General features: G+C 40.4%; 1 protein-coding gene across 1 annotated transcript in view; it reads right to left on the bottom strand.

The window, feature by feature from the left end:
- Positions 1 to 241: 241 nt before the first annotated feature.
- Positions 242 to 10,793, bottom strand: part of LSM14A (LSM14A mRNA processing body assembly factor) — a 78,718-nt gene continuing 68,166 nt past the window's right edge. The window contains 5 exon segments of the mRNA XM_030204440.1: positions 242 to 522; positions 2,103 to 2,331; positions 3,048 to 3,210; positions 7,654 to 7,833; positions 9,141 to 9,218. Coding sequence (XP_030060300.1) covers positions 499 to 522; positions 2,103 to 2,331; positions 3,048 to 3,210; positions 7,654 to 7,833; positions 9,141 to 9,218 — 674 coding nt within the window. The 3' untranslated portion in view covers positions 242 to 498.

The following is a 10,793-nucleotide window of genomic DNA, read 5'->3' as shown; positions in this document are numbered from 1 at the left end:
CTCACAAAAGGAAGTTCTCCACTACCTGGCACCCAAACTATTTGACAAAGGACAGAACCTCAATAGGAATATTACAGGATTTCCCAAAACAACTTTCAGTGGATCTAAACTCACAGTATTGACGGCTTTCTGCATACAATTATCTAACTCTGAGCAATTATCAAATACAATTTAAGAAAAAAATCCTTAGTTATGGAAAAATACTTTTGAGCTCCACTGAAGTACTGTTAATTTTTTTTTCATTTTAACTATACATAAGAAATAGTTTCTCATCCTTCTGCTATTTCAAATATATTTAATGCTCAACCTTGACAAAAATGGCCATTTTTTCAAAAATGTACTTAACTGCCTTTCACCATGTAAAGTTAAGCAGCTAAACCCCAGTGCTGGTGACGAATATAGAATAAAATAAAAAATTCTCCATTGTTTGCAAAGAAACTAATTCTCTGGACTGTCCATGAAGACTGAAAATTTTCACCTAGTAAGTTTCCTTGTAGACTATGCAGCTACTTTGTTGTCTTTCTGGAAGGAAAAGGAAAAATAAATAAATAAAATGTTACTTGCCTTTTAAGAAAAATAACCTTGATCATATAGTTATAACACACTTCTTGAAATTCATAACCACCCTACCTCCTAATCAAATCATACTGTACCACAGATAAGGTTTCCAATTCAATGTCGGCTTTTGTTAGGCTGAAAGCTACTACAGGTCCTTTTGAGTGCAACCTTCTTCCGATTGCCTAAAAACTCTAAATGGGAATTCCCAGGGAGGCAAAGAATTGCAGATCTATGCTTTCCCTGTGTATAAACAACTATATTGTATCCACCAATAACAAGAAAAATTCAACTTTCAAACCAAGGCTGTGGAGTCAGTACACCAAACCTTCGATTTTGACTCCTATTTTTCTACTGTCAAACTCCAACTCCTACTGATAGACTTTACAATTTTTTGTTCTAGATCTAAAATTCTGGTAAAAGTAACTTAATTTACCAGTACTTTAGATCTAGGACAAAGATATATAAGTGAGTTTCTGAGCAAAAAGCTACCAAAAGGGATTTTTTTTTGTGAGACATATACCTCAAGATAGAGGAATATCAACTTCATAATCCTACAACATTTCAGCCTCAGGTATGGACTAATTCTGCCTTTAAAAAATAAATATTTATCAATAAAAAAATGTAATTAACCCCAGAAATTACATACCCCACTTTTGATACCTGCAGTTTTTAGGCTGTAGAACATGAAAAAACATGAAGGTTGCGAAAAAGCTGTAGAGTCCCATTCTACTGATCCTATAGTACACAAAACTAAAAAGTTGCCCCTTCAAACTTCTACAGTTTGTTATTTGTAACTCCACTTTTAGTACCTTTATGCTCAACAGGTCACACACATACATACATATATATATTGGATCTAAAATACTGGTACATATAACATATTTCCCAGATACTGTGACTTAGGTTCAAAATAAAAATGTACATTATAAGGTGTGTGTGTGTATATATATATATATATATACACACACACACACCATACCTTATAATGTTGTACATCTTTATTTTGAACCTGTCAGTCAGTACATTTTTATAGACTGTCTCACTTCAAACTCCACAGCCTTGATAACTATCCCTTTGACTTAATTCATACCCAGCAATCAGAAGCCCCCCCACCCCCACAAAAAAAAAAAAAAAAAGCAGAAGAGAAAGATTATATCCAATTAGTGTATCTACAACAATGCTGGAATGAATGAATGAAAGTTTCTGGGCGACAGCCTTACAAAATGTTCCCTTCAAAATGAGAAAATCATTTTTTGTTAGAAACCTAAAAACTCATACTGATGGGTTCACCATCAGCATCTCTTGAAGCTCAGGCTTTGATGGAATTTGGTGGACATTAGAGTACTAGTAGGACAGAGGAGGAGAGTCAGTAAAAGCCATACAAATTAAAAGCTGTTATTTCACACAGGACCCATGCTTAGTATTTATCAATCAGCTGAATAAATTGGGGACATTTCACCTGAATCAGTTTTGCAATGTATTGCTTTCTTGACTGCGTAATAAGGAAAGAAAGGAGTACAAGTATTTTTTTTTAGATGATTTACCCTGTATTCAAAGTCTGCAAACTCCCTGCCTCCACGTCCTCCTCTAAAACCCCCACGGAAACCTCGTGGGGCAGGGAAACCACCTCTTCCACCTCCACGGCCTCGGCTGCCACGGAACCCCATGCCACCTCTGCTTCTGTATCCACCACGGCCTCTGTTAGAACGCAGCGGAAGTCCAAATGTCTCTGCATTTAGCCTCCTTTCTTCAGCCCACGTCTGTCTCCTCTCTCTATAGTGGAGAGAATAAAAGAGCTTCAATAGATTTCCATTTAATGCATCATGAGTCGTGCATTCGCCTAAATATGCCCCCATTTAAAAGTATTTCAGCAGCTTTTGCTAGACAGAGCAGGGCCTCCAACATCTAGGTACTTTCTAGAACTCCTCATTTTAGCATGGCAAGCAACCCCAAAGTTACACAAATTGAACCAAAGCAAGGAGCATCCTCAAAGATACCAAGTCCCACAGGGAAAGCATCTAACACCATAACTAGGAGCATGCAGGCTTCAGAAAGAACAAAAACAAATAGCAAGTTTCTGAATAACCCATCTATACCAATGCAAAATTGTAGTAGTCTCAGCTACAAGGACCAACAATCTATTTTACAATGAGAAAAGTGAGTAGAGAATGAGGATAAGATACTTCTAAAAAAAAAAACCAAAACAAAACAAAACTGATGGGAGGATCCAAGCTTTGTAGTAGCTTTGAATGTCTCCACTCTGTTCAATAGTTGTAAGTCTACAGGGATAAGCAGTCTTCTTAACTACAAATAAAAGTAAAACAAAAACATATGGCTTCACCTCCAGAGATTACTCGAATCACTCATCATAGCTTCTGCTGAATTAAAGCCCTGTTTGGCATAGCTTCCACTCATTATTGAGGGTATATCAGTTTTAAAAATGTACACTCTTGAAAAAAAAACAGCAAAGTATTAGTTTAAGGTTTTACCTATTATCATCACAGGAGATGTTATCAAAGAAGGATTTAGTTTTATCGTAATAACAGTTGGGCCCAAGTGGATCTTCCTTGTCAACGTTTCCTTCACTGTTCTGGGTGTCGACCCCAGAGTCACCTTTATCTTCTCCATTAACTGGTTTCTCTGGTTTATCATCTAGAAATCAGGAAAGCATTTGTCTAGTTATGGTCTGTGTCTAAAATGATGCTCAAGCAAGCTGAAGAAATTTAAATATCTATGAAGTATGGAGAATTTATTAGCACTCAATCACGCAACATTTATCAGCAAGTGCAAATGCAAGTGTCTTCCCCCCCCCCCCCTCCCGAAAGAAAATCTATAGAAATAAAGGTAGCTTAAAAATACTGCTCCTGTGGAAAGAGTTCAAGACTGAATTCAAAGTGGAGGAAAACAATTGTGGAAAAATGCCATGACTACATAAATGCCTTTCTATTGCACCATGGTGCAACTGCACCTCGAATATTGTATTCAATTCTGGTCACCGTATCTCAAAAAAGATATAGTGAAAGTTGAGCAACAGCTTCACACCTCTGCTGATGGAGAAGCACCAGAAGAACGCCGCACCCATTCTCCAATGTCCCGTTTGCCTGGAGAACTCCTCTGCCGGTGCCTCCAGTGCCCATGCCATTTTTTCTTGAAACTGACAAAAACAACCCGCTGTGAAGGGGAACCGCACAGAGCAGGGAACAGGCCCTGCCTTAAGAGGCCATAGCTGCGTCACCCGGAAGCTTGCAGGAATGAAATCGTTGACTCCAGTTACCCCCAAGCGCACGAAACAGGGCACCATATATATATTTTTTAACAAACATCTGACACAGAAATCCAGCCACGAGCATTCCTAAACCGGCAAGACTGGAATGCTGTTCCAAGGAAGGACCCCACCACACCAACTTTCTCTCTCCTCCGAGACACACACTAACCTCCCAGCCCCCATGACAAGGGGCTGTCCTGGAGCTCCACCCGAGCACAGACCTGTACTGCTTACTTCGTGTTCCTTGAAGCTGCTGGAATGAAGACAGTCTCCCCTTTTCTTAGACTTAGTTATTTGGGGCCTTTTTATTTTTATACAGCTTTAAAATTGTGGCCAGGCAGCACTAGAGAGCAGAGGAAAATGATAGGATTGCAGGGCTCTGCAGGGACCAGATACAGGGATCTGGCACCACCAGATATGACTCCAATTAGACAGTCACCCACTAGGCTCGACTGGGAGACCAGCTGACCAACTGGGCGAGGAGCAGGACCTCGGAACCAGGAAGAGTAGCATATCTCCTGGACCGGATGGTATTCATCCCAGAGTACTGATAGAACTGGAAAATGAGCTTGCGGAGCTACTGTTAGAAATATGTAATTTTTCTTTAAAATCGAACGTGGTACCGGAAGATTGGAGGGTGGCCAACGTAACGCCGATTTTTAAAAAAGGTTCCAGAGGAGATCCGGGAAATTATAGACCAGTGAGTCTGACGTCGGTGCCGGGCAAAATGGTAGAGACTAGTATTAAGAACAAAATTACAGAGCATATTCAAAAGCATGGATTAATGAGACAAAGTCAACATGGATTTAGTGAAGGGAAATCTTGCCTCACCAATCTACTACATTTCTTTGAAGGGGTGAACAAACATGTGGATAAAGGGAAGCCGGTTGATATTGTGTATCTGGATTTTCAGAAGGTGTTTTGACAAAGTACCTCATGAAAGACTCCAGAGGAAATTGGAGAGTCATGGGATAGGACGTAGTGTTCTATTGTGGATTAAAAGCTGGTTAAAAGATAGTGGAGTGGAGGAGTGGCCTAGTGGTTAGGATGGTGAACTTTGGTCCTGGGGAACTGAGGAACTGAGTTTGATTCCCGGCACAGGCAGCTCCTTGTGACTCTGGGCAAGTCACTTAACCCTCCATTGCCCCCTGTAAGCCGCATTGAGCCTGCCATGAGTGGGAAAGCGTGGGGTACAAATGTAACAAAAAATACAAAATAAAACAGAGATTAGAGTTAAATGGTCAGTATTCTCAATGGAGAAGGGTAGTTAGTGGGTTCCCCAGGGCTCTGTGCCGGGACCGCTGCTTTTTAACATATTTATAAATGACCTAGAGATGGGAGTAACTAGTGAGGTAATTAAATTTGCTGATGACACAAAGTTATTCAAAGTTGTTAAATCGCGGGAGGATTGTGAAAACTTACAAGAGGACCTTACAAGACTGGGCGTCTATATGGCAGATGTTTAATGTGAGCAAGTGCAAAATGATGCATATGGGAAAGAGGAACCAGAATTATAGCTACATCATGCAAGGTTCCATGTTAGGAGTCACGGACCAAGAAAGGGATCTAGGTGTCGTCGTCGATGATACATTGAAACCTTCTGCTCAGTGTGCTGCTGTGGCTAAGAAAGCAAATAGAATGTTACGTATTATTAGGAAAGGAATGGAAAACAAAAATGAGGATGTTATAATGCCTTTGTATCGCTCCATGGTGCGACCGCAACTCGAATATTGTGTTCAATTCTGGTCGCCACATCTCAAAAAAGATATAGTGGAATTAGAAAAGGTACAGAGAAGGGCGACGAAAATGATAAAGGGGATGGGACGACTTCCCTATGAGGAAAGGCTAAAGCGGCTAGGGCTCTTCAGCTTGGAGAAAAGGCGGCTGAGGGGAGATATGATAGAGGTCTATAAAATAATGAGTGGAGTTGAACGGGTAGATGTGAAGCGTCTGTTTATGCTTTCCAAAAATACTAGGATTAGGGGGCATGCGATGAAGCTACAATGTAGTAAATTTAAAATGAATCTGAGAAAATGTTTCTTCACTCAACGTGTAATTAAACTCTGGAATTCGTTGCCAGATAATGTTGTAAAGGCGGTTAGCTTAGCAGAGTTTTAAAATGGACTTGGGGAAAATCCACTAATTCTGGGATAAGCAGTATAAAATGTTTTGTACATTTTGGGGATCTTGCCGGGTATTTGTGACTTGGATTGGCCACTGTTGGAAACAGGATGCTGGGCTCGATGGACCTTTGGTCTTCCCCAGTATGGCAATACTTATGTACTTACGTAGGAGCAGGACCGCATGTCCATCCACCTGCTGGAAACAGAAAATATAGGAGAACAGAGCTGGCTGGCTGAATATATATGGGACAGCTCAGTTCTGAGTTTCTCCACCTGCTGGTTGATGGACATAGCGACCCACACATCCTGGAAGACTGGGAACATAATGGAAAACACCTTGGTTCACTCCTTTTGGAGCTGTACAGAGATGCTTTTGAACCACTTATCGTGTAATACATGGCTTCCATTTTAGGGTGTACAATAGGCAATTAAATCTGCTGACAACACAAAGTTATTTAAAGTTGTTAAATCGTGAGAGGATTGTGAAAAATTATAAGAGAACCTTACGAGACTGGGCGTCTAAAAGGCAGATGTTTAATGTGAGCAAGTCAGGAGTTATCTTTACCTTATAGGAGATCTGGGGGTAATAAGAACCCAGACACTTGGATTCCTTAGTTGGTTTTATATAGGGTTGGGATGAGGGTAGAGGAAAAGGTGTATGGGATTCATTTCTATACAAGGCTCCAACTGTATATCGTCTAGGGATGCTAAGGATCTTTAATATAACTGGGGAATTATGTTGGTTGAAACTATTTTGGGGAGAGGAGATTTAGACTTCAGATGAAAAATGAATGACAGTTCTTGTATACTTGGTTTTGTTTGTGGTTTCTTGGTTGGAGGTTTCTCTAGCATTGACTCAAGAGGTTTTAGTGTTAATTGCAAACATTTTAACAAAGCTCAGAAGCAGGTCAGATGGTAACCCCGGTATCTGAAGGCAGGCTGAGAATTACAACACACAAACCTTTTGCAATAAGGTTCTACAGTGATAACTTAGCGTAATAGCACTGTAAGGAAGAAGTCACCCTAAAATGCCAATTTAAAATTGGCAAAACCCTTAAAAGGTAGCCTAGGTTTTTGTTTCTAACCCTTCTCTGTATTCTAGAGTCTCACCAAAACCCCATTTATGCTTTTAGGAACATGGGACAAACTCTCTCTTCTGCTTCTGTACAGTGATGTATATGTTCTGCAGCACTACAGAAATAATTAACAGAGGAGTGATCATGAACTTCAAAAGGTTCTCAAACTAGTCTAGTTTTCAGGATATCCACAGTGAATATGCATTAGAGAGACTGCATGCACTGCCTCCATTCCATGCAAATCTATCTCATGCATTGTCATTACAGGGTATCCTGAAAACCTGACTGGCTTGGTGTGTTCTGAGGACTGGGCTTGAGCTTATCACAGCACACATTGTTTTAATGCAGTTAAAAAAATGGATACTAATATTAAACACACAAACATGAAGATAGAAAGCACACACACAGACCATGAATGGATTATCATTAATTACTGAATTCCATTTTTTGTTTTACATTCAGAATTTCATATTAAATTTATTTTGAGCAAACAGGTTAAACTCAAATCTAAGTAACTTACCTTTAAGAGTGCAAGGGAAATAAAACTTGCAAAACTGTACAATAACTTGTCAGATATGGAGATGCAGATCTCTTTCTACACTGAAATGCAACAGGGGAAGAGGAACTTTACCTTTCAATTTCAATTTACTGTGAAACTCTCGGTCAATTTCTTCCTTGTTGAACTGTGCATTAGCACTTTCAAAGTCAAAGTCCTTTTCAAATTTCATTGGTCCATCCCTTCTAATACCAAATCTTCCTCTACCACCACGATGTCCACCACGGCCTCTTCTTACTGATGGCCCACCTGAAGCTGCACCATTAAAAGAGTTAACAAGAAATATGAGATTCTAGTAATATCAGGACCACCAAATGCAAATTATGACTGGTCAGTAAACAAAGCAACCCTAGTTCAGTTCACAAGTAAAGGATAGGGGTGAGAGTACAATCCAGAGGGTAAAAATTTAGGAGGATTAATAAATTTTTCCAGTACTTCACATTTAGCTGACATATCTAGAGAGTGAATTAAACCTTTTGACTAATAGAACCCAAATATTCTTGTTAGCAGCTGCTCTCAGACTGCTCTACAGACTAGAATATCAGTGGGTAGTTTACGCATGAGTCGGTCATCCTAACTGACTGCAGTTTTCTTTAAACCTGTTATGAAACCTGGCCTCATCCTTCCACATCCTAAAAAACATTCCTGTTTTTTAGTTTTCTTGAATACAGTTTTATAACATAATGTGTTCTTAATTTTAAAAAACTGGTGCTTTTTCAAAGAAGAATCACTTTTACTACACTTGTATCAAGGGTGTAGTGAAGAAATCACAGGCTGCTGCCCGCAAACATTTGAGGGCATTTTTGCAATCCTTATATGAAGAGACTCCAAAATGAAAACTACATATTCTGATAAAAGGAAATCTGCTCTTTCTAATGGTGCTAAAAGAAAGAATATTGAAGCTGTCCCACTGGAGATCAAGGGCATCAAAGATAGCCCAAAATGGGCAAAAATGCTTTTGATACTAACTTTGAATGCTTATAATTTTTCAACCACTTGAAGGAAAGTGCTGCAAATTGGAATGCCTCATTACAGCCGTGCATTTAGTACACCTACCAAAAATCAACCTGAAAGGCCAACTAGTTTAGAAACTACAGCAGCCTCAACATCGCATGTAACATTTAATCATTAGTGAACAGTTTTTAGTACAATTGTATCCAAGATAGACTAGTCCCCTCATTTTATTTTTACTTATTCTATTAACCTGACAAACTGCTATTAGGAAGGAGGGGGAGTAACAGCAGTCAAGTAGTTAGTGCAGCGGGCTTTGATCCTAGTGAACTGGGTTCAATTCTCCCTGCAGCTGTTTGTGACTCTGGGCAAGTCACTTAACCCTCCATTGGCCCAGATGTAAGTACCTGTATATAATATGTAAACTGCTTTGAAAGGCGGTATAACAAATCCTATCCCCTTTCCCTTTCATAGCAACAGTTAAAGGAATAATCACACAAGACATACACAAAAGGATAGTAACTGAACACATTATGTATAAGAAGTCCATGAACAACTAGTTGTCTACTAATAGGGAGGGGGGAAAAAAAAAAAAAAAAAGCTTTGTATACCTGCTTGCCTCTTACTTGAATCTTTGTTTTCATGTTTAGCTTGCTCTGCTTCTGATCTTGAAATTTTGTGTGTATCAGCTGGAAAAAAAATATACGAATTATACTGTACAAAACGCATAGGCCTGGAACTAAGGTTGCAAACACCCTCCTGCATCTATTGGCTGGTGTGCCCATGTCCCCCCCCCCCCCCCCCCCCCCAGGTCCAACCTCTGCCACCCTCTATCAGCGCTGTTGTGAGGCCTTTCTCCACAGTCCTACACTCCAGCGCTGCTGCATTCCATTCTCTTTGAGGACTTCCTGTCAGAAGAGGCAGGATGAAGCAGTGCAGACCTAATGCAGCTGTAAGCAAGGTATGTGTAGTGCCCCTCCTGTCATTCTTACTATGTTCTGCTAGGCCCTGAAAAAATAACATGTAAAATATGCCAAAGTCAACCATTTAAAAGTTGTTTACTATATCATTTCACTACATAAATAATTTATGAAACTGCCCGTTAAAAAACAAACAAAAAAAACCCTTCAAAACCCCACAAGCATATTGGATATTACACATAACGAAAGACAAATTAAAAAAAAACAAAAAAAACAAACACCTCACAATTGCCATCCACCAAACCCCCAACATTAAAATAAAAACAAAAAAGTGAGTTCATTCCACAAAATGGACACAACTGCACCAACTGCTCCAGCCTCAGGTGCATAACTTAGATTGCGAGTCCACTCGGGAAGGAGTGCCTACATATATATGTAAACCACTTTGGTTGTACCACAGATAGGCAGGACATCAAATCCATGACCCTTTGCCCTCTACAATAACACTGCCTCCATTATGTAGCTTCCCACTATTCCAGAACCTGTGGGATAGTTGTGTCCATCAACCAGAAGGTGGAGCTAGAAAATAGAGGAGCTGAACTGGATGTCAAAAGATGTCAGCTTAGTTTTCAGTTCTCTATCTCCAGCAGGTGGATGGACAAACTTTTCAGCCTCTGGCTCTGAATGTTTTTGCTCCTGTTTCAGTTGGTTAACTGGTTCCCTGTTGATCTCGAGTCTGTGATGTCATATCTGGTTGTCTTCAGTGCCCTAAGAATTTACTTCTTCCCTCCCTTTACTTGTTTCCCAAGGAGCTCTCCTTTTCCAGCACAACCTTTAAAAAAAAAAAAAAAAAAGGGAAGAGGTTTTATGGAGAGCGTGGGACAGAGTTATCATCGGTCCTGAGCCTCGCATCTAAGGTAAGGCTTGCGGAGACACTGAGCTTGGGTGCCAGCAGCTGGCAATGATAAGTCCAACTAAAGTGACTCTGAACGACTTGGAAGGCTGTAATTCTATTGGTGCAGGGGAGAGACATTGACTCACTGCTTAGGACACGTGCTGTGCTTGTTACAGTTGGGGTGAACGGCGACCCCCACAGAGGCAGTGTTCCTGCTGTAGAGCCTACTGGCCAGTGTTGGAGCGTAGTGCATGCAAGCCAGGAATCTCGTGGGACACGGAGGAAAAGGTTGGTGGCAGCACAGTTTTGGATTTGGCGCAGAATCTGAATATGCTGGGGGATCTTCGGACTCTCCAGTGGGGATGGTGTGCAGTTTGATGCAGAAGAGCATGGGAAATGCATCATTTGGTCGGGACCAACTGGCAGGGAGAAGCAGCCTCTGTCTGATC

This window comes from Microcaecilia unicolor, chromosome 5, assembly GCF_901765095.1.
Source record: "Microcaecilia unicolor chromosome 5, aMicUni1.1, whole genome shotgun sequence".
In the NCBI taxonomy this organism is placed as follows: domain Eukaryota; kingdom Metazoa; phylum Chordata; class Amphibia; order Gymnophiona; family Siphonopidae; genus Microcaecilia; species Microcaecilia unicolor.
The sequence above is the reverse complement of the archived record's forward strand: the minus strand, read 5'-3'. Positions and strand labels throughout refer to the sequence as shown.